We start from the raw sequence: 24,736 nt of genomic DNA, 5'->3' as shown, positions 1-24,736 counted from the left end.
CATCAATATATAGCATTGCAAATCTTAGCAAGAAGAGCAGAAGCTATCCTTATCTAATATTGCACGGCCCAAATACCCAGTTTTCCTCTGAGTAGGAGCTAAATGACAGTCTCTTTGTCAAAAAACAATCACCAGCAGTGACACATTGTGCAGAATACCAAAATCTAATAGGCCCAGATAACACAACTCTTTAAGACACTGAACATTTAAAAGCAGTACTAAGCAGTAAGGCTTACTATAGAGCAGTAGTTAACTTGCAGGGGAATAAGTTGGAAGAGATTGACTGATACACTCTCTAAAACAGGCCCCCTTACACTCCTCCAGGCACATTCTCTCAGGATTGGATGGTGAAGTCAGAACTCAGCACTCTCTAATTCATAACTATAAACATGTGCATAGCATAAAACTAAATACATTCATTTTACTTTCAAAGACTATAGCAAGGCTATGAAAAACATGTTCATATCGCTAGGCATAACCTATTACATTTTGTTGAGAACTTCCAAGTGACGTACCTGTAGGAGGCCTGGAATTTTAGACAATTAAGGATGAACAATGCTCATGTAGTACAGAAATTTGCTAGACCCAGCATGCACCGCTAATCGAATGGTGGACTACAAATTATCATCAATAGCACCTTGGATAAGAAACAAAGCTAGTACCGACAAGTTCGGACTTCATCAGAGTTGTTGAAGCTATACTGAGGGGGATTCGGCCAACTATACAGCAGTTGCTAGTTATTACCATTTATCTTCAACCTTCTCTTAAATCAGTTAAACATGAACTTGATGCTTTTTCTCAAAGAAATTGAATTAGTAAAATGTACAACTCCTATAGATGCCACAGTCTAACTGGGGACTTAATCTCTGACCATCTTTTAAAGGAGCTAGCCAGGAAATCCTTTTAGTGATATATCTACTTCCATATTTTTATCATAGACCACGTCATGACAAAAGGATCTTTGAGTTTTTCAACACATTAGGGCTCATAGCCAGGAACTGCAGATTCAATTAATATCAGCCACCAAAAATGTCATCTACAGTATCAGGAGACAGTACTGTATTTTCCTTCCCTCAAAAAGAAAGCTTTAGGGAAGAGGAGACCAAAGGTCATTGTCAAGAAGATCACAGGGGCTCAAAAATAACTTGGGGCATTACCTTGTTGTCTCAATCAACTTCTTTGCCAGAGAATGAGGAGGATGCAAAATCATGAAGTCACTGAAATTTGACAAATAAAACGTAAATCCAAAGCAGAGATACTGCAGACAAAAAGAGGAACCCTAGATGACAAGTGGGTGGGAAATCTTTCTACACTTAAAAACAGAGATAACATGAACTTCTGTCTAGTAAGTAAAGCTAGTGTGGAAGTAAAAGTCTGTCAAACTATTGTATACCAGGAGAACTAGTAGAATCCTACATACTTACGTCTATAGGATTAGCAAAGAGAAACTATTCTTACACCTGCTTTGTGAGTCAACAAAAATAATGCTATCAATCCTGGAAATACTAATCACAAACTTACACAGCCCTTGCTCAAGTGGGCTACATTTTGATGCCATAAAGCAGACCCCCCAACTGACCGAGCTGATGCTCTCCTGTCACTTTAGGGCAATACCTTTATAAATGACAGCCTTCCATCATCTTGAAGGGGTTCAATCTTCCAAGCAATCCATAAAATAAAAAGCAAATCATATCCAAAAAATTATCAACTAATAGCTTTAGTGGGCACAGATGGGATTTTTTTTGCCAAAATAACCTTGGCAAAATTAGAAGCCTGGGCTAAGGCAAAGATCATTCTAGTTTACACACAGACACGATTTCAAACAGGTTGCTCAATACTAGATACAATCTTTACCCTTAAATCAGTAATCAGTAAAGGAATTTCTAATCACAACAACAAAATCTTCATGTTTCAAGGATTACAGTGCTACATTTCATCAGATTGATAGTGTGAGGCTTTGATCCAAACTGCAGGCCTGATGGATAGATGGTACCCAACTGCATACTGACAGTAAGGCTCGGGTGATACTTTTATTTGATAGTGGGCTGACAATGAAAATTCCGATGTGCAACTGACTCAAAGAAATGTGCCCCTTGGTTCCTATGTTGTTCTGTTTGTACTTCTTCGACTTACCAAGCTATCTGAAAAATACCACTTTCTCACCAAATTTGAACTCTCATCACATCTTCAGTCTGGATTATGCAGATGATTTAGTTTTTCTATCAACTTCGCATATCGGAATGCAGACACTACTCACCAGACAGCAGGCTGAAACCCTTCAAATAAATTTTGTACAGCAGCTATTAAATCTTCGCCATTCAATCCCACAAAAAGAATATGTCTAGAATTAAAAATCATGCCAATCTCTGCAACCATTGAGAAAGCAATTTCACCTACATGACAGAACATGTGACAGATCTGCACCAGACACTCTTAAGACTTGCTTATTAAGGTATTGGGCTAAACCAAGGAATAGCTTAATTTTCTCTTCACATAAAACCATGATCAAGTCATTAATAGAGGCATGGAAATTAGGCACTTAGGGCAAGCAGCCGAAAATGCCTAATATCATGAAACAATGGTCATTTGAGTCTGGCCTACTGAAATCAAAACTGAATTGTGAATTTAAGTATTTAACATCACCATATAACTCGAGCAGACAATCTACTTAACATCTTCTTTGGAGGCACATATTAAGAACTACTTTCTCCATTCACACCTCCGATATAGTCCTGTTCTAGAAGTAGAGGTTTCTTGGAGAGGAATCACCATGCAAAACAATCTTCGATGCTTCTGTGCCTAGTGTTCACAGACTATTGACCACTTAATCTATCATTGGCGTGCATTGTTTAATATACTTGCGACTAATCTTCAATGAGGAATCATGTAGGACCATAAATTCAGCTGCTACACTATGTTTCTCTGACAAAAGTAATCAAATTATCAGTTGTGTTATTATTTCTTTTATAGTAAAATTCCCCAATTAGAGGCAAACTCTAGATACACATTGAACTTTATCAGAGCGAATCTGCAAAGGCATCTGAAGTGATAATCACAGCATATCAAACTGAATTGCAAAAATGTGTTCAACCAAATGATTAATAAACTAGAAATTAACATGAGGACATTTAAGAATTGCTTCATCTCTTTGTTTTCTAGCACTAATTTGACATCGGGTGATGAATCTTATTCAACTTTGATAATATTTGTTGAATTTATTGTTTTGAGATATTAATTACACACAATAAAAATGTACTACTGCTGCTTCCCCAATGTGGCTATACATTGAACTTGTCTACCATCTTATTTTTTCAAGATCTGGGTCGATAAAGTAGAAAAACATTTACTTCAGAGGACAATGTAAATTCGTAAATGAGCGGAGACAGGAATGCTTGTTTTTGGCCCTAAACCAAAAGGGGCACCGCATGTAAAAGGCAAATTAATGTGGTATTATGATGTATTAGCTGAATATAATAAACGCACATATACCTAAATATAAATTATCCTACAGATCATATACAGTGAAAAAATATAAGTAAACTGATCGGTAAGCCTTAAAAACGTCCATGCATTAAAAATCAAATGCATTGTTCCTAAGGAATGTAAATCCTGTTTTGGTGCCATCACACATTGGTTTGTATTGAATACTGCCAAAACATTTGTAACACTGTTCATATACTTGTTTTGTCCCTCCTCTCTCTCACACGCTCCCTCTCCACTTCCACTCTTCCTTATGTGCCCAAAAATGACCCTATTAATTTCTATAATGAAAAGTTGGTTGATTGCTTCTTTAATGTAGGCAGAAATTACCTGGCCTTGACACATGCCAGGACTGATGTCCTAAGAATGTAAAAATGTCTTTGGTCCAATTTCAGTCACCTGGAGTGATTTTTTAGGTCAATTTGTTTACTTTTCTGGGTTTTTATTGCACTTCGTATGCTCTTTCAGCTACTTTAGAGGACACCTGTTCAATATGAATCCACTGTGTGCAATGTAAATTCTGAACTGAAGGTCTTAAGGTTGCACATCTCTTTTTATTGTTCAGCAACAATGTCATTACACACAACATATGGCTCAGCACAGACTATTGCAGGCGACTTGATGAAGTGACCTGTCTGTGCTGCGAGGGTGCTTTGGTTCATTTGATTGCTCAATGTTTTAATGTTATCAGTATTCTTTCTCTTTGTCTTATCTTACTTTCTGTCACAGAAACAAGATAGATCAACTTGTTCTTAAAACCCTAGGGTTGCAGTTTTTGAAAGTAATTGGTTCAGACACCTTTAACTCAACACTTTTCTATACCGAGAACCGGAAGGCTTTCAGTTTGGCTTCTGTATGGTCCCATGTTCCAATGGTGGAGCAGAGCTTGGGCTATCATGTATAATCTGGTGAAGTCTTCCGGTTCAACCAGACTTACATTGCACCTTATAGCAGGTTATGCTCACACCAGATTGGAGGTGTTTGAAGATGTCCTACTGCCTTGCTGTGGTCCTAGCTCCACCGCACAAGTTAAACATCAGCAATTCATTGGTATACGCGAAGCTTACAATAGCTGGAAAAGGCAAAAAGGCTGTCTCCACTTGCCTCTAGACGATATATTATGCCTAAGGATGGGAAGGGGGAGAAGCCATCTCGTCCCAGCATTAAAATCTGGGCAGTAGGTGCAGATCTATCAACAGCAGATATAAATAGTCACACTCATCTAGTGTGTCATTTGCTCTTTCTGCTGCAAAAATGTAGGCCATCGTTTACTAAATATTGCAAGGAGACTCGTGCGACAGAATCCAATTTTGTAATGCCCACGCGTATCACTAAAATGGTAAGTAATATGATGCTAGGCTTTGCACTGCATTGCATCCCATGACTACCAATGCAAACTTTTGCTAAATGAGTCCCTTAGGGTCATATTTACTAGCAATTCACACAACAGTCTTACGTCACTCTTTTTTTTCACAAATCACGATTTGCATGGCTTTGTAGTTTTTGCATTGGGTTTGCGCTAAAAAAGTGTTGGTACCCTGACACAAAATCTTAATTTCAATTTGTTCCCTAATTATACATTAGTATTACTGCCCTACGCCCCTCCAGTGCATGTTTTTTTGTTTTTCTCGTTTCTCTGACTGTGTCTCCAAAACTCTTGCTGAAATGCAGTTCATGCTTTTACCAGTCTTTCTTGAAGAACTTCCTTAGGGCACTCCTCAAGATTTGAAAGAGACATCCTACGTCTATTGTTGTTAAATAAAGTATCTGATGTTTTATGACTCACTCAACCAGCAGAGTCTAGAAAGAACTGCTGACGTATGTTTGTACTACCCAGTGCTTAATTTGTAAATAAAGACGTGCCGGTACTCAAAGCCCTCCTTTTAAACATGTGGGTGCTGCAATTAAATGTGCGAACACGGAATAGTGAGGCAGCGTAATCCTGAGGCCATCTCGGGCCTCTTTAATCCTTATAAACCCACTCCCTGCCCCTTCAGCACACTCTTTCAGCTTTCTGCTGTCTTCCATTGTGACGGTTTTTCGTTTTCTCTTTCTCCGTCTTTCCCATATGTGTCTTTTGCTCGCAGTAAATGCTTGAGGCAGAAAAATAAGCGCTGGCCCTCATAAATAAGTGCTGGTGCTCAGCACCGGAAACAACAAGCACAAATTAAGCACTGGTACTGCCCGATTCAGAGCCACAAGGATAAGGCACGCGGATGTGTCCCAAGACAGACATCTGTCAGGCCTCTCATAACCAACCACGGTATTCAACAGTTACAGTGAAAAGCGAGGGGGGCGCTAAGCTCTATTATGAAAAGTATTGGTTAATTTCAATAGACTGGCTTTAGAAGATAATTTTACGTTTTCGGTTTGCATATTTAAATCTTTCTTTGAGCTATTTGGAAAAAGAATACCAGTGAGAGCAACAGCACTGACCCCTACTTTGTAAATGCCTAGAAATGGTAATAAATTATAATAAATATATGCCTTTGAGTGTGAGTTTAGTGTATTATTAACTTAATAATACACTAAACTCACACTCAAAGGCATATATTTATTATTTTTACGTAGGTTTTATTAGATAGCATGAACTTGACAGATTGCCCTTAAAGCGCTTTACGTGCCTACCAGAAACTGTTATTCATGTTTGAGGCACGGGGAGATTAAGTGATATACCCAGAAACACGGGATGGTGAGCGGAGGCCGGGATTCGAACCTGGTTCTCATTTCCAAAGTGGGCAGTTTCAGCCACAAGGCCTCATATCGTCCCCTAAAATAATATGAATTTAAAAATGTGCCTTTTCATTCCCCACAAAAATACACTGCAGTCTGCAAATTTGTTTGTGGACGGATATTTGTGTGCTGGGGACTAGCACACAATTTGGGAAGCATGTCTGTGAGAACCAGTAATATTTTGAAATTACCTTACAAGCTTTAAACACCTTTGCGCATCTGCAAAGCTTGCCAAGTGGCCAAGGTTGGAGGCACAAAGTTGGGGAGTGGGAAAATCATACACATTACTTTCTTCTCACACAAACATAGACAAACAAGCCACATACTGTGCCATGAACGTAACCTACACATGGAGTTTACGTATTGATGCTGCAGTGGGTAACTTTACACCCCGAATTTATGCTTTATGTACATGAGCGCTCACGAACGCATTACAGCTCATAAAATAAAAAAGATAGCCCAATCATTATTGACAATAAAATGCCAAACATGAAATGCATAACAACGTAAATAATACTAAAGACCTAATTATGAAAACAAAATCTTGAAATTCATGACGACCAAAAATGAATTAATAGGATCCAGTATACGATTAAAATGAGTCTAACTCGTGGCGATAGTTATGAAGCTCTGTATACATTCTGCTATGCAGTAAATACAATACACAACGTAATGGTGAAATGCATTGTCCATACTGCCACCTACTGACCAGAAGAAAAGAAAGAGTTTCTTTGTTCTATGTGCAAACGCGAAATATATTCATGATATGGAATAGTGATTAAACAAAACGCTCAAACTAAAAAAAAAAAAAAATAGAACCTATCAAGACACTAACTATAAAAAACTGAATATAGAAGGCCATGTAAGAGGGGAAAAAACGTAGTTATCGTCTCTTGGAAAACGTTTTCATATTTAAAAATGATCGGGAATTCCAATATACTGCCTTCATAACCCACCACCGTAAGATCCGGGAAATCATCAAACAGCAACAAATCCACTGAATGATAAATTTGACTCCTTGTGGGACAAGAAAAAAATCAAGTTTCCAGGAGATATTGCCAATAAAATCATATTACCTACATTCTATATTTCAGCAATTGTCATCTTTTTTTCACCATTTAAAAAAAATTCATTTTGTGGTAACAGTGTTAAAAATTACTTTTACTTAATATTTTTGATTCATAGTGTACAGAATGTAACGTTCAATATCTGGGGTTACTGTATGTTAGTTGAATTCCTCACGAGTGAGGACATCAGGAAAAACACAGCCCTAACCTACATATGATCAAACATATGTAAACTAGAATGGGCTACTCAGTGCTTAAAAGGACAGATCTCCTGGGCGATGTGCCTTTAGTTATTGGTGCTGGAATTTGCATGCCAGCCTGCCATTTACAAGTCAAGTTTTTTTAGGTTACCTAAAAATTTTATAAAACCTAAATATTAATCAGTTGATGGACTTAGTTATAAAGGTGATACAAGAGAAGTGGTAATATCAATCAATCAAACACGGAGATTTGTAGAATGCAAACTTGTCACCCCGGGGGGTCTTTAGACGCTGGGGGGGCTGCGAGCCTTGGCCGGCTGGTAGTGGCGGTCGAAAATCCAGGTCTTTAGCTGTCTTCTGCAGTCTTCCAGAGAAGAGGAGGTACGCAGGTGGAGGGATAAGTAATTCCAGGACTTGGCGGCGAGGTGGGAGAAGGAGTGGCCACCGAAGTGTTCCCGACTGATACGGGGAACGTAGACCAGGGCAAGAGTGTCTGAGCAGAGCTCTCAGGGGGGTCGGTGGAATGTGATGCGTTTGTTGATATAGGCAGGTCTGAAGTTGTGGAGGGCTTTGTAGGCAAGCATGAGGAGCTTGAAGTGGCATCTTTGCTAGACAGGGAGCCAGCAGAGGGCCCTGAGGTGGGGAGAGATGCTGGTTCTTCTAGAGAGGTCGAGGATGGGCTGTGCTGCTGCGTTCTGGATGGTCTGGGGGTGGTTAAGGAACTGCTTTGTGGTTCCAGCGTAGAGGGCGTTGCCGTAGTTGAGGCAGCTGGAGATGAGGGCCTGGGTGACTAACTTCCTGGTCGTGATGGGGATCCATCAGAAGATATTGCGAAGCATGTGGAAAATGTGGTCCATTCTGTCCTGCATGGTCAGAAGAGTCATCCTTTATGAGGTGCAAAGAATGAAGAAGCAACAGTAGGGTCCCCACATGGTACAAGCCTCTACCCTCCTGTGTACCATCAGTGGTTGTTTGTCCAAACTAGCGGCATAGCTATCAAAAGTGAAGCAGGTGCAGTGGCACCAGGGTATGTGAATAGGATTGGCCTTCTGGACCCAAATTATCACAGTATTTTGCTACCATACTATGGCTGGTGGGCCCATTTTCCATGATTGCATGAAGGCCCATGGCACCCATACAAGGCCACTGGTCCAAGCGAGAGCACACTTGCAGCTGTGAAGGCGCTTCCGTCTAGATTGTTCAAACCTTAATTTGCTCCTGTTCTGGAGCAATTACTATTTCTACTACCAAGACTCTTCAGTAAAAAGGTGAGTGTTCTGGCTCAGTGCCACTATCGCAGCCAATGGTCTTGCCACTCCTGAAAAAAAAATCTGATATCCCCTCAAATGCTCTATTCAGTATGCTTGCATGCTCTCACCCACTGCCACTACTGCACATTGGACAGTGCCTCCCATTATCAGTGCTGTGTATGTGGCATTTCTTCATCTACTAACTGCACAGATAATGGGGCATTGTTACCAGCCTCCACCACAGAACAAGCAATTACAAGCAAAATAGGTCTGGCCTTAGCGATATTTGAATGTTTATGTATGTATTGATTTTGTATATATATGCAATAAGTAAAAATGCAAACGTATAAATATTAACAAATAAGCTGGTCCAGACACACCTGTCCTGTCTCTAAAGTGAACTGCCTTTCAGAAAACCACATGTGATCAGGGAAAATTGCTTCACTTACAGTAAAAGACAGCCAGTGGATAAAGGGGGCTGATCTGTTGCCCCATGCTATTTCTATAGTGGGTCGAAGCTAAATGTGAATGGCACTTGAGCAAAATAGTGAATAAAAAGGGATGAAGTAAATCTCCTGTGTGTGTATGTGTATGAATTTTGATTGAAAACGCAAGGCTGGAAAGACAACTAAAGCTGTCTTAGGGCCAGACCTAAAATGGCCATATTCCCTTTTCTCACCACCGAGCTCCACTACAGCATCCAAGAAAAAGCCCCACTAACGAACATCCAATACTGTGACACTAAGGCAGTTGCCTCCTTTCCACAGGAAACACTAATATGGTGTTAAACATATGCCACCACTTCTCACATAAAAGTGACAGAACACTGACCCCTAGAACTATAAGTATGAAAACACTGCAGTTTAACCTTCTTGGTGCCTACCTAAAAAAGCACTCTATAATTCCACCACCACACCAGATAGCCATCAACTACCCCACACCAGCCCCTATTTCTATTGCCCTCATTTCAGGTACTATACAAATTCAATACCGTCCTGCTTTAGGTCTTTACACTTTACATTATTTTTAGCACCCATGGGCTTAATCGGCACAGAATTAAAACGTGAAGTAATTGAATAGCCACGCACAACAACAAAAACTGATATTAAATGATGGAAGAGGTTAACAGTGCACAATCTTGGTAGTTGAAGCACCCCGGGATAGGAACAAAGGAATACATAGTAAAAATAATGTGACTTTCAATAGAGGGTTGGGGTTCAACCATTCATTAGGTAGAAATGTTTTGAAAAAAGAAAATGTGTTGTGATTTCTGATTAGGTTGTTTTAAGTTTTGACATGGTTGTCCTTGTGCAGTCACATTGATGAGTCAAAAAAGAGCAGTGATGATCTAGAGCTCGAGTTAGGTAGTCCTTCTTCCATGTTTGATAATTAAACTTTACCCTATTTGACTATACTTCACCTGGAATTCTAGAGTTTCCCACAGGAGGCCTGCGTCTGAGTGACTGTAGGTCTGGCCCATCTTTCTCACAGAGAGTGGACTTTGTGCTGTTAAGTGGTGCAATGAATATCGACCCCCCCCCCCCCCCGGAATATCTTTTTACAAGAATACCAAGGACAGAATATCGAAAAAACTAAATATGCATATGGACGCATAGAGTTATTATTCGTAACTCCACATCTACGTTCCTTGATGATATATATATTGCCAAGGTTCAGATATGTGGTGGTTAAGTATAGAAAAACTAGATATGTTGTTATTTTATTTTTGATATTGTGTCCTAGATATTGTATCCCATCAATATCCTGGTGTTGATGTTCAGGGTGCACAACCTGCTGTAAAATAGAACAGGGGGCACCTTTTAAATACTACTAAATTCACACATATCTAGTTCAGTACTGGTGCAAGCTCAGTAGATCCAGATCTTTAAAAATATTTCTAGCAGAAAGAAACAAGCATGGTAAGCTGGTGTGGAGCTCAGACAGCAAGCAATAAATAGGTGAGTGGAGATCCAGTGGATAGACACTGTAACACTGGAAGGCCGCAAGGGAAAGGTGAAAGATGTGCTGACGGGTTATCTGGCCTTCCTTAAATTACCTGCCTGAAGGTACCTCCAGACTGCACTTTCATCTGTGGTTCGAAGGAAAAAACATATGTCTAGCCCTAATGATCTTCACATGGCACGATCATCACTTTGGAGCAGTCGGGGGTCACAGAAGGTACCAATATGTGGCTTCTTTTGGCAGCCCCGGCGGCCTCTTTCGTAACCCCTACGATGTAATCAATCTCCTACAGATATCACTTCAGAGGATGCCTTCGGCTTTTGATGTGTTTTAGTTTTTAGTGGCTGGTTTGAGTCTTATGTCCGTGTATCAACATGTGCTGCAGGCTCCAGTATTCAAACAAGACTGTTCAAAACAGTTATACAAAGGTGGGTGCTTGTCAGGGTAAAAAGTGTGATAGCATTGAGGGGTCCTAGGTCTTGGAATTTCACTTGCAATAGATTTACAGATGTGCTTGCTTTGTGGAGGCTGGACCTGTTGGCAGGTAAAGGCAGTGAGAGAGGATGGAGTGAGCGGGATGATGAACAATGTGTTACGTGTGGTGGTGGCGGGCTGTTCACTTCGTGGGGTGAGCACAGAATATATATGCTGTATGTCTTTGCGGGTATATCAGGCAGAAGCCACACCTCATACAACCACTAATTATCTGTCACAGTAGCTACAAGCATGGGGGAAGGGAAATCTCCTTATGGTAAAAGAAAGGAAGAGCCAACATGACCTGTAGGGGTGAAATGTGAGCCTTCAACATCCCTGCAGGCTACCTGACAGAGGTGAGCTATTCCATTCTGTATGTTGGCAGTAACAGAGGGATAGTGTCTCCGTGAGAATGGGGAGGCGATGGTCCAACTGCTGCACGTGGGTGGGTGTGCCCCCTGTACAAGAGAGAGCAGACAGACCCTGACAGTCGGTCTTTCAACCGCAATCAAACACAAACATGCAGCACGTGGGTTCCAAGGTAAAACAAACAACATTGCAGACTCGAGATGCACATCAATGGGCTAATTTAATGAGTGCCCACCCCAAAACAACGTCCTAAGGGGTCTTGCCTGTCGTATTTTCTATGACTCATAGCGAGGCTAGTGGACTTTACTTATATGACAGCATAATTCTCATCTTTTCATACCTCACTAGGTAATCAGCACAGGCAAGAGTGTTTCTTTAATGTAGTTCAATAGGAAACAAAACATATTTTCAAACATATACATTGAGAAGCACCATTCAAGCTAGAAATCATAATAAAGCGATGTGTATTTTTACCGTGAATTGTATTTTTTACTTTTTACTTTCACACAGCGCTCTGCTACCACAAAATTATTTAGTCTCAAACTTTGAATCCGTTTGCTTTCTGCCTGGCTTCTGGCTGTCCACTACCGCTAAGAATCCTACAACGGTATTCGGTGGCTTTCTGCCACAGCGCACACCTGTGATAAGAAGGTGTACACAGCCACCATTCGCCTGAGTCGGAGATCACATTTTGAAACACGCGCTGCTCTTACAATAATAACCGCACTGATGAGGCAACAAAAATCGAGTAAAAACAAACACGCATTGCGCAACAGAAACAACGTCTTCCTCCCAGTGATATTCTAAATAGCAGAAAATAACAAATATATCAGAAAAGTAGGATTGTAGAGTTACTAACAGCAACCCCAACACATGAACGCCGAGTAGAATTAATCTGCGTGATTTAAGAATGCCAGGATCCCTCATTGCGCCCTCAATTTTTGAGGTTCTGAGACCAAACCACGAATAAAATAAAAAGCTGCCTTCACGTGTGACTGCACGAAACATTACGTAAAACAATCCGTTTTTAACTTGAAAATGCAGGTGATTCCTGGGTTTCAGTGCCTCGGCGCTGCGAGGGCAATAGTACACGACTTGGCTGACCGACGCTTAGCTATGTATCTGGCTCTACATATTCCGTGCCGGCTGACCTTTCACCCCGCCCGGAAGGGGTTCCCCCAATGACCTTGCACAGCCCCAGGCACTTGTCGAACTTTGTTTGCCTCGGCCAGCGCAGACAGCCCTTCCATAACAAATGACATCGCGCGAGCAGCGCCTGGAGTGGGACCGCGAGGCGCAGGGTGCGCGCTGAGCAACAGAGGGTAAAGCAGTGGAGCCCGCGAACAGATCGCGGAGAAGCCGGCACTGTCGATAACGGACTCCGTCGCCCCCGGAGGACAGGTGGGCACTGTGCAGCCCTGAGAACCCCTCCTCTCGCATCTCTCGAGAGCCGGGCATTACATCACCAGCGGACAAGTGGTCCTGCAGCTTAACTCTCTCCTCTGTGGACAGCGAGCCCTGCGCTGACCTCCCCCTGGAGGCAGAAAGAGGGCACTCGTTCCTTCGCCACCTCAAGACGAGGGTAAACAAACACTTGGACCCACCTCTCTCTTCTGTGCACAGAGGACACTGCGCTGAGCAGAACCCCTTAGCACCCTGTCAGAGTGCAAAGGCGCCCCTCGCAGGTCCGGGGAGGGGGGGGGGGGGGGGCTATGGGGGCACCCCGGGAACTTTATCACATATAAGAAAAGTTTGTAAAAAAAAATAAAAACAAACCTCATGGACATCACTGAGCTTGAATTCCCTGCTGAGGTGCCCAACGTGAGAGCCCCGAAGTGAGTGCATGTAGAACCGGAGCCAAGGCTTAACTAGCCCCCGTGAGTCACATCCTTCCCATTTGATTGCAGTCCAAGTCATGAGGTAATGCCCCGGCCCTCCGCCGCGCGCTCTCCTCCCCTCCCCTCCCCACCCTCCCTTCCTCCTCTCGGGCCCAGCGCTGCTGCTGGTGAAGTCACCATGTAAATCTGGCAGGGCTGCAGCGAGGAGGCTGCGATGTAACCAAAACAGCCCCCGGCCAAGTTCCAGACGGACGGGGGGGACCTGGCGCGGCGAGTCGCCCATGGAGACGGGTAAACAGACAAGGAAACAGAGCCGCCTCCGAGAGGGCCCGAGCAGCTGTCCGCGAGATCAGAGTAAGCACGCGCAACTCCTGCCACTGATTTACTGAGTTTGATCAGAAAACTGGACAAGGAGAAAATAAGAATAAGGAGAAGAAAAAAACAGCCGTTTCAAGATCACAGGGAAGAGAACTCGCAGAGTTTGCAGGGGGTGGGGCAGGGGTGTTCGCGGGTGGAGTGTCAATTGTAATTACCCGAGAGCATGAATGACTGTACATCTGCAGCTGAATGCGGATGTAAATGAATGAATGGACGGGTGAAAAAACCATTGGACGCAAGGATGGCGGAAAATGCGTGCGTAGTTTGGTAGACGGATGTAAGGACTGAGGGGGGTGGAAGGCGCATTAGAACTGATGGATGGATAGGATGAGTAGGTAGATATATTTGGCTGATGGATAGATGGATGGATGGATAAATGGGTAAATAGATTTGATGGATGGATGGGTAATTAGGTAGATATATTTGTCGGATGGATGGTTAGGCAGATGTATGGGTGAGTGGGTTAATGAATGCATGGACATGTAAACTAACCTGCAAGCCTGTTTATTGAACAACCCCTGGGCGCTTCTTAAATAAAGGAGAGCTGTTGCAACGGCTGCGCACTGCTATCTCTTCGAATGACTCAAGACGTGCCTTCACTTTCAGACCAGCACGATACCCCTTTCCTCTGTAGCGCCAGCTGTGACGGAACTTAAGAGACGCGTCATGTACGTTAGTGTTGTTCTGTGAAACCAGGTTTTAGCACCTCAAGAAATTGTATTTTTTGTTTGTTTGCAAAACATTTAATTTATCTGGACTAGTCCCCAGTTCTCCATGCCCCCTAACCCCACAATGAACAATCGAGCACATTTGGAAAACAGGTCCCCTGTGTTGAAGATGAAGCATTTGTTGTATAATTTTCCTTCAAGACTCCCACGTGTCCTGCTCAAGGATAAGCTACGTTATTCTTATCCGGTTGCACCGTATTTCTGTTATTTCACATCCATTCCACATCCAACAGGGTTCCTGAAAAAGTTTGCTTGGTGTGGCTGTTTAAAGCCCACTGACCAGTGTACTGAAAAAAAGTACGGCACACGGTGCCTCTGTGAATGTAGACGTGCACTTTTCCATTCTAGTTTAGTCGATTGTTTATTCATAAAGCACCTGACCCGAGAGATACTAAATCCAAGTGTTTAAACTAAGCTCACGCTTTAAAGGGAAATATCCACCAAGGTGTTGAATATACACCTGCGCACATAGGTGCCCCTGTTTCTTGGCTCTCCACTCTTCAGTACTCTTTAAGCATCGTTTTCGAATTAAAAGTTCTGACCAGATTCCTTTCAATGAAATGAAAGATTTAATAACAGACTTTTCTCTAGTGCCCATATCTTGACACATTTTAAGTGGCTCGTGGTCGTATGATGCCTACTTCTCGCAAGGATAGCCCGAGTAGCAATATATTTTACCCTTATTTGTGAAGGTGTTGCAGGGCGAAGAGCTACCAGAACTGAAAATCACAGGCGGAAAAAAAAGTGGGTGCCGAACAAAAAAGATCTTGACTTGAACGATGACAACCCTGTTTTGAATGGAGGCCTAACAGATCCCCGAGTTATATTTCAGATATGTCAGGCTTCTACTATGCCGTGTTTCCAGTTTAGCTATGCATGTGCTTACGGTCCCAACTCTCTGCCACTTCCGGCGCTGTTCCACACCTCTTCCGGCCATGTATACACGGACCTTGAAAGAACATGAAAGGAGCCACACCAGCATCAGATCATGGAATAAATCAGTACAGTGCCAGAAACCTAAATGTGCCAGACCAGTGCAAGAACCTAAAATGAGAAGGGTAACAGAACATGGAAAAATTGAACGTGCTAGCTCTAGAATAAGGTAGAGCAGAGTATGAGCGGGACCATAGGAATTATATATTCTGTGGCTGCAGCATTTTCCAGATAATTATCGATTTATTCCTTGTGGCATGTTATCCACTGCCTACTGCATCATTTTCAGAGTTAAACAAAAGTACTCAACCAATCAAAAGCTGAGATAGCAAACACGGCCAACAGCAATAGGCCGGTATTTTATGTGCTAACACATGTAGCTTTAGCTAATTGGCATGAGACACACGAGGGGAAGCCTGGAGGCGTGGCAAGACAGGACTATAGTTGTAAATTACTCCCTCATACATTTCCACACAAGTACTGTACTATAGGTGGCCAATAGCATTAGATGGTATATGAATAATCCACTGGGTTGGCCAAGATGTGACTGACAAAGTCTCAAGTCAATAGCTGAACAAGGCTGAGCAAAGAAACAATATGTCTGAAAGGGGCAGACCTATAGCCTACTCTGTGTACATTGTTAGCAATAGGCCAGTTAACAACTGTGCTCTTAAAATCCAGACCAAAAAAGAACTACACATGGTGCCACAGAGTAGCAGACCTTTTGCAAAGGTTAACTGGTCAACTTTCAGTTGCTAATTGCTGTATTAGGTTGTTAAACTGGTACAAATTAGGCGAAACTTTACCCCATAATATGTTACCTGTTAAATCTACAAAACTGCAAAATAATACTGTTGTGGAATGTGCTTAAATATGCTGCATTATTTACCTTTTCTTGCTACATTATTTATTCAACCATGCCAAATAATTTGGTCATCCATTGCCGTATAACTACAGTGGTCCTGAATAAGAGCCAGAAAGGAAGCAGAACTTAGGAAATGACACAACAGTATCAGAATATGAAACATAATTAGGTAAGGGCTCTAGAGTCTGACGAGAAATAAAAGTGCCAGAATATGAAAAGTGGCACCGTTTAAGAAGAATAAGCAAAGCCAATTGATTTGGATTTTATGTGATAAGGCTTGCAGCTTTAGTAAATTAGAATGAGGCACTCTGGAGAGAGCCAGTAGGAGATGACAGGGAGTGCCATAGCTGTAAAGTAGTCCCTTATGCAGATCACTGCAGGTACTCAAATGGAGGTCTAAGGATACTTCCAAACAGCCAGTAGCATTAGGTGAGAGATGAACATTCCAATAGCTGAGCCAAGATGTGATTGACAAAGACTCAAGACAGTAGCTGAAACAGGTGATGTAAGATAGCCTATGGTTACAAGGACGCTAAGCCTACTCTTTATATTTAGTTAGCAACAGGCCTGTTTAACAGTTGTACTTTCTAAACCAAGATCTACAAGGGGGAATCAATGTGCCTAAAAGGCTACCAAAATGTTTGTGATCTGTTCCAGAACCTCCAATGAGGACAAATTATTCCAGAACTTGAAATGCACCAGAACAATACAAAGCCTAAAATAAACCAGGACAGAAAATTCTAAAAACAAGGCAATAAGCACAAGAACGTCAACTTAGCCAATTCGGGGCCATTAACCTAGTGAGATTGTAGGAATCACTGAACTGGTTCTGTGAACCATGGCCCCAATAGCAATAATCAGTCAGTAAACTAAATGTCAGCACACAGGTTAGAATCTGAAGAGTCCAGCCAGTCTTTCATGCTTCCCTATAAGAGCACTTTGAAATATAGGTTATAAAGCACCATATATACGCTCACTCAGTATTACAGTTTGCTCTGCAGAGTTCCACTGTGTTTTGCTAAAATCACCCTTTTGACACATCATGAGCCTATTGCCTCCTAAACACATTTTTTCCCTTTGTTTTGCACTTCTCTCGGTCCTATCTAGGTGATTATGGGGTCCATTAATGCCAACACAGGTCCAACCTACCTCAGCGACTGCGTGTAGTTCCACCAACCCTCCAGGAACCTTCACTCAGCTGGACTCTCACTGGCACATTCACCACACATACTTAAAAAGCAGATCAGGAGAGCGTATCTTCTCATGCATTACTCCTAATGCATGTAACGACTTCCACACCACACAGGAGCCTCCTACTCGCTTCCTGAATTCCTCAAGAAGCCAAAGACCTAGTTCTTCCAGTGAAGACCTTTGCTGCAAGCCTCACAGACCTGCATAGCACGGGATACCCTTACGGGTGACAGGGTGCTATAAAAGTCAACATGACATAACATAACAAACCTGGACTGACATGAGAGGGCACCTTGGAGCTCTGTGGCTTTGTATCATTTGATATTTACAAGGCTAGATTTGTGCCACTGGGATCGAGGGTCGGCATATACTTCGGCAAAGGTCTCACACACCGCACCCCATAATCCAAGGTGCTGTTTGGGGACCCGTGGTGGGACATTTACTTCTGGTATGGTTTCACACAGTGCATTACAAGCCAGGGTGCTTCTGGGAGACCGATCTGTAATGTCTTGTACCACTCACGATGAGCAAGGGTGTCTCTGGGGGACCTGCGGTGGGGAATTTTCTTCAGGGATGGTCTCACACACCACATTACAGGCCAGGGTGCTCCTGGGGGGAATCTGTGGTAAGCATTTACTTCTAGGATGGTCTGACGCAGTGCGTTAAAAGCCAGGAAGCCTCTGGGGGATATATAGTAAGTATTTACTGCTAGGATGGTCTCACACATTGCGTCACAAGCCAGGGTACTCCTCGGGGACCGATCTGTAATGTCTTGCACCATTGCCCATGAACCAGGGTGCCTCTAGGGGACCCATCGTGGGGGCTTTTATTTTTGCGATGCTCTCACATTGTTCCACACAGGCCAAGGTGTCTCGGGGGGACCTGTGATGGGCATTTACTTCTGCAAAGGGCTCACTCTGTGCCCCATGAACCAAGGCGCCCCCCCCCGAGAGATCCATGGCGGACATCTACATCTGTGATGGTGTGACAGTGCCTCTCAAGTCAAGCCTGCTCCACCACGAATGTGGCGTCTGTGCCACTGAGGAAACAACACATGATAAATGAGAACTGGGCCCGAGAGTTTTGAGCCAAAACTATTCTCTTAAACAACCGTGCGAAAAGCTGGAACAGGGCAAAATGAACAGATGATGACTGACTTTCTGAAGTGCGCTCAGTCAGGCTCGTTGATACTGTGGAGATAGATCGAGGTGTCCTCTTACTGTTTATTATCGGAGCTGACTCTACAGTACCTTTTGAAGCAACCATTAGTCTGCAAATGGCACTTTATTAAAAACACGCCAAGAAATAAATTAACAAAGACAACTTGGATATGAGTTCTGCTTTAGTAGTCTATCACTTAAACCGAAAAAGTGCATTACACAAGGGTTCAAGTATTAATGTCCACAAAAATGAAAAACTGAGAATCACTTTTTGCTGAAAAATGTGACAAAAGCTCCTAAACCGATATTTATCGAATACATTTTGGCTGACCAGATCTATTTAGCGCTTGAATTATACAAAAACATATGTGCCAGGGCCCAAGACATTCCTCAGGAGTACACTGCAGCCTGCACGACCTACAAGCCCTGCCACAGTGCCATATAACAGTATTAGCACCACCTAGTAACCAGCAGACTCCTATAAGGGTGACAATTAGAACTACATCGGGTGACTTAAAGTTTTGCTAATGGCTTGGATTGTTAAACACTCTGGGCATCATTATGAGTTTAGCGGACGGTTTACGCCGTCCACCGAACTTCCGACGGGAAGGTTGCCGCTGTAGTGGCTACCTCCCCTCCGGGCTCATTAAGAGTTTCCTGCTAGGTCAGCGGGCCGAAACCTGAGTATCTGCCCGCTGGCCAGCAGGAAACACCTTACAGCGTTGTCTCCGGCTTGTAATCGAGTCTGCAGCAATGCTGTAGGATGCAGGGTGCACCAGCACCCTCGCAATATTCACTGTCTGCTTTGCATTGCGATGGTGCTGGCCCGAGGGACCCCTGCATTTCCCATGCCAAGTGCATGGGCAGTGCAGGGGACCCCTGCACCTGTTCTCCCCCAGCCTTTTCATGGCGGTGCTACTGCCATGAAATTGCTGGCAGAGAATGAGTTTGTAATCCCCAGGGCAGAACTGCTTGCAGCACTGCCCTGGCGAATTAGGACCACTGCAACTGCCAGGCCCCTGGGATCCCTGACCCTGGCGGTGCTGGCGGTCCTGCCGTGGTACGCCCGCCATGGTCATAATATGGCACTCGGACTGCCGCATTGGTAGCGGTCCAACCGCCACTGAGTCTGGGGGTCCAGTGAGCACCAGACTCGTAATGGGACCCTCTGTGTCTGTGGTCTTTTAAAAATAGTCTGACAGTTCCACCATGTAGGGGGCTGTCATAAAAATGTGCCAGGCTTACGAAATAAGTGCAGGCGCTGAGCACCACCAAACACCAGTAGTACAGGGAGTGCAGAATTATTAGGCAAATGAGTATTTTGACCACATCATCCTCTTTATGCATGTTGTCTTACTCCAAGCTGTATAGGCTCGAAAGCCTACTACCAATTAAGCATATTAGGTGATGTGCATCTCTGTAATGAGAAGGGGTGAGGTCTAATGACATCAACACCCTATATCAGGTGTGCATAATTATTAGGCAACTTCCTTTCCTTTGGCAAAATGGGTCAAAAGAAGGACTTGACAGGCTCCGAAAAGTCAAAAATAGTGAGATATCTTGCAGAGGGATGCAGCACTCTTAAAATTGCAAAGCTTCTGAAGCGTGATCATCGAACAATCAAGCGTTTCATTCAAAATAGTCAACAGGGTCGCAAGAAGCGTGTGGAAAAACCAAGGCGCAAAATAACTGCCCATGAACTGAGAAAAGTCAAGCGTGCAGCTGCCACGATGCCACTTGCCACCAGTTTGGCCATATTTCAGAGATGCAACATCACTGGAGTGCCCAAAAGCACAAGGTGTGCAATACTCAGAGACATGGCCAAGGTAAGAAAGGCTGAAAGACGACCACCACTGAACAAGACAAACAAGCTGAAACGTCAAGACTGGGCCAATAAATATCTCAAGACTGATTTTTCAAAGGTTTTATGGACTGATGAAATGAGAGTGAGTCTTGATGGGCCAGATGGATGGGCCCGTGGCTGGATTGGTAAAGGGCAGAGAGCTCCAGTCCGACTCAGACGCCAGCAAGGTGGAGGTGGAGTACTGGTTTGGGCTGGTATCATCAAAGATGAGCTTGTGGGGCCTTTTCGGGTTGAGGATGGAGTCAAGCTCAACTCCCAGTCCTACTGCCAGTTCCTGGAAGACACCTTCTTCAAGCAGTGGTACAGGAAGAAGTCTGCATCCTTCAAGAAAAACATGATTTTCATGCAGGACAATGCTCCATCACACGCGTCCAAGTACTCCACAGCGTGGCTGGCAAGAAAGGGTATAAAAGAAGGAAATCTAATGACATGGCCTCCTTGTTCACCTGATCTGAACCCCATTGAGAACCTGTGGTCCATCATCAAATGTGAGATTTACAAGGAGGGAAAACAGTACACCTCTCTGAACAGTGTCTGGGAGGCTGTGGTTGCTGCTGCACGCAATGTTGATGGTGAACAGATCAAAACACTGACAGAATCCATGGATGGCAGGCTTTTGAGTGTCCTTGCAAAGAAAGGTGGCTATATTGGTCACTGATTTCTTTTTGTTTTGTTTTTGAATGTCAGAAATGTATATTTGTGAATGTTGAGATGTTATATTGGTTTCACTGGTAATAATAAATAATTGAAATGGCTATATATTTTTTTTTTGTTAAGTTGCCTAATAATTATGCACAGTAATAGTCACCTGCACACACAGATATCCCCCTAACATAGCTAAAACTAAAAACAAACTAAAAACTACTTCCAAAAATATTCAGCTTTGATATTAATGAGTTTTTTGGGTTCATTGAGAACATGGTTGTTGTTCAATAATACAATTAATCCTCAAAAATACAACTTGCCTAATAATTCTGCACTCCCTGTAGTTAAGCACTACTTAACTGAGAATCTTTATTGATTGAAAGCCACGGGAAGTGGACAAAGAAGTATTAAAAGAGCAAGTAAAGGGGATGAGGAGGAAAACGAGATAGAAAATAAAAGAAAAAGAGGGAGAGAGAGAGAGAGAGATGCTGATTCACAAAAATAAATACATTTACTGAATCTTATGTAAGGAAGAAAACTGATCTGTGTGCGAAAATTTCAGCTCTCCCCTGCCCCCCAGATAACCAGATTCAGAGCTAGTGGACATTTCTACCTGTAAATTGAATTTACTTGTGTGAGCAATCTGACCGATTCCAGTAATGTCAGCAGGGCCAGCTTCAAGGTGGTGCAACTGGTGCAGCAGCACATGGCGCTGACTTTGGTGAGTGGCGCTGTGTTTAAAAATAACTTTGGTTTAAAAGAGGTGAACTTCCTTGTGCATCCATCAGTTTTCAGGCAACCATAAAAATGTAAAGATAACTCTGGTGATTATTGTTCCTACTGGCGAGAGATCGGAATTTTGTTTAACTGCACTTTTGGCTAATCATAAAGTAGTGCAGAGGGTAAATGTGCCTGCTGCAAAGAACGCGTACATGCAGATCACAGAACTGAGCATGAGAGAACTATGAGTAGTGCTATAAAAAATGAAATGTGTGTCAGAGAGAGGATATGAAGAGATGAGGTGTACTGTAGGAAAGTGGTAGTGAGGGAATTCAGGGAGAAGGAGGTCATGGGGGTGGGTGCCAAAAATGATTGTCGTACCATGCGCCACCAGCGCTAAAGTCGGCCATGATTGACAGCTGGGATAAATCTCCGACTAGGGCAGGGACAGGGGACATTCCTCTGGAAATTAACTGTAGTATGTTAATGGAGGCTCTCAAACGTGTTTTTGTGGGTATTCACACTCATTTTAAGGACATTTGCCACAACGGAAACTTACTTCTCTGAAGGCCTGGAATAAGCTTGTGTCCAGGGACTGTCAGGAAACAAAAAGCAGCCCTGGCACAAATGTTTAAACCAGGCTCTTGTTTCTCCCCCCTCTCTTTCCAGCCACCCACTTTATGTCACTGTCATTCTCCTTCCCCTCCCTCTCGCTCCATGTCGTCTCTTCCGTTCCACTCTCTTTCACTCATCGTCTTCTTTGTTTCCCTCCTCTTCTTCTCTCCCACTTTCTGCCTATGCCCCACTGTGCCTGCTGCAGTACGCCCCTGGGGAGCTGTAGAGAGTAACAGAATTGCAGGTGATGGGCTATTCAGGCTCCCACGCTCCCTGGGAAAATGCTCAGTGAGCTAAATGACCAGTCCAGCCCTGTTTCTGTCCAATTTGGAAACGAGAAAAGGCATAGCCTAATGTATAAGGGGAATTTACAGGAAGGTTTTGCGATAGGAAAAATGCTTCCCTTATGAAAAGAAATGGAGAAAATTTGCTTTTGACTGTCCTGGCCTACCATGCATACTCCAGTGGATGTCATTGTCCAGCAAGTGGAGAATTCACTGGAGTATATGTAGGTGTGGATTTACAAATGATTGTGTGGGTGCGTGTGCAGTGCTACACAATACTGGGCTGCCTTCACGTGTCTTTATAATTAATGGTAAATGGGTGTTAGGTTTTTCATCGCATTGCACCCTGTGAGTACCCAGGTAAATCTTTAATAAACATGGCCAGGAGTGGAACAATGAGAACGTCTGGAAATCGTTAACTTGCATAGATGTGCATGTCTTGTTGAATGAGATTCCTGAAATTCCCCCAAAATGTGTAAAATCTGCACAGTTCATAGATGTAAGTCTAACATTCCTTAATTTGCGCTTTTTGTGTACATCATGGACAAGGAGTGCAATTTTAGGTTACCTCAATGTATTAAGCAAAAAACGTGCTGATGCATGGCTTCAAAGCACTACCTTCAAGTTTACAGAGGTCATGGTAGTGTTTAATTTGAGCAGGTCATTGCAGGTGGAACCGACTGGCACTCATTTTTGGGGACCCAGACTTATTTTTCATCCTAAGACTGACGTAGAGCAAGATAGAGAAAAGGAGTAAGGGGAAAGGAGGAAGCGATAAATGGAAAATGATGACAACGGAGAAAGCAACTATGAAATTAAACTTGCAAGAATGAGATAAAGTGGAAGGGAGTGTATGATGGCGGATGAAAGAGGCATGAGGTGAAATCAAGATTAGAGTGCCTTGGTGTTAGGCAACCCCAACATTAGGCAGCACCCCGACATTTATTCTTTTACAAATTAAACACTTGGTCATGGTGGGTAACACATTGCTAGATGAACCAAGTATTTACAGACCCTTAAAAGGCACACAGCTTTAAGTTGCCCTTTTTAAAAAAAATTAACCTCCGTGCCGCCAATCCTCTGTCGTCCCGCACCAGGCCAGGCAGGCACAGGCTCCCAGCCTGGCCTGCAGCCAATCCTGACGCTGCTCAAACCAACTTTATGATTGTCTGGAGCCCCCAGCCAGTGTGCTCCCAGGCAGAATCTGAGCCTGTGCCTGCTCTCTCCAGCCCGGCAACACAGTGCTGGGCTGGAGAGAGCACACTGCGCATGAGTGTTTGGCCGGCCCGAGATGGACAGCCAAACATACATGCACACTGAGGGAAGTGCTCGTCATCACACATGCCCCGACCCTTTAAAAGGATAGTTTATTATCCTTTCCTTGTTAAAGGATTTGCAACGGTTGCTGCTAACGGGAGGGCGAAGCTCCTCCGTCTTAGTGAAGTAGCCGCCACTGCCATAGAGTTACAGGAGCCACCAAACACGATTGAGCATTTTATTTGTTTACTCGGTTACCTTAGAATAAGAGCAACAGCTCTGTAGAGGACACCCGTGGTCAAGAGGGAACACAGAAAGGGAAACTTTTAGTAAGCAATGGGCAAGACGCATGATCTAAAAGAAATGAAAGCATACATTGGAAGTGAGAAAGGCCTCAAAGAGGAAACAAAAAGAGTAATGAAGGATGGGGAACTAAAGAATAAGTGGACATGAAGACTATGAGAACAAGGTAACAGAATATCGCATTTTAGAGGTAAGGGCGGCTGTGGAAATGTCAAACTAGTCTGGCATAAACACCTGGAGCAATTTAAACTCAGTGGACTAAGAGAGAAAGCCCAAATACAACGCTTGCCCACCTCTTGTCCGGAGGGAGGTGGAAAGGTTCATGACATGAGCACACAGTCCTTAATTTGTGCTTGTTGTTTCCACTTATTTTTTAAGGCCGGGGCTTATTCTTCTGCCTCAATCAATCAATCAATCATG

The 24,736-nt window shown here is 43.2% G+C and overlaps 1 protein-coding gene across 3 annotated transcripts in view; it reads right to left on the bottom strand.

Annotated features, from left to right (window-relative positions):
• The window catches only part of CREB5 (cAMP responsive element binding protein 5), a 973,618-nt gene that overhangs the window by 238,105 nt on the left and 710,777 nt on the right, over positions 1 to 24,736 (bottom strand). For 2 of the 3 annotated variants that reach the window (XM_069211452.1, XM_069211453.1), the window contains exon 1: positions 13,312 to 13,431. The exons of the other annotated variant lie outside the window; for it this stretch is intronic. In XM_069211452.1, the coding sequence (XP_069067553.1) occupies positions 13,312 to 13,322 (11 nt within the window). In that variant the 5' untranslated portion in view covers positions 13,323 to 13,431. Of the gene's footprint in view, positions 1 to 13,311; positions 13,432 to 24,736 lie in introns of those variants that run through there. 3 annotated transcript variants of the gene reach the window in all.

Source organism: Pleurodeles waltl, chromosome 10 (genome assembly GCF_031143425.1).
Source record: "Pleurodeles waltl isolate 20211129_DDA chromosome 10, aPleWal1.hap1.20221129, whole genome shotgun sequence".
In the NCBI taxonomy this organism is placed as follows: Eukaryota; Metazoa; Chordata; class Amphibia; order Caudata; family Salamandridae; genus Pleurodeles; species Pleurodeles waltl.
The sequence above is the reverse complement of the archived record's forward strand: the minus strand, read 5'-3'. Positions and strand labels throughout refer to the sequence as shown.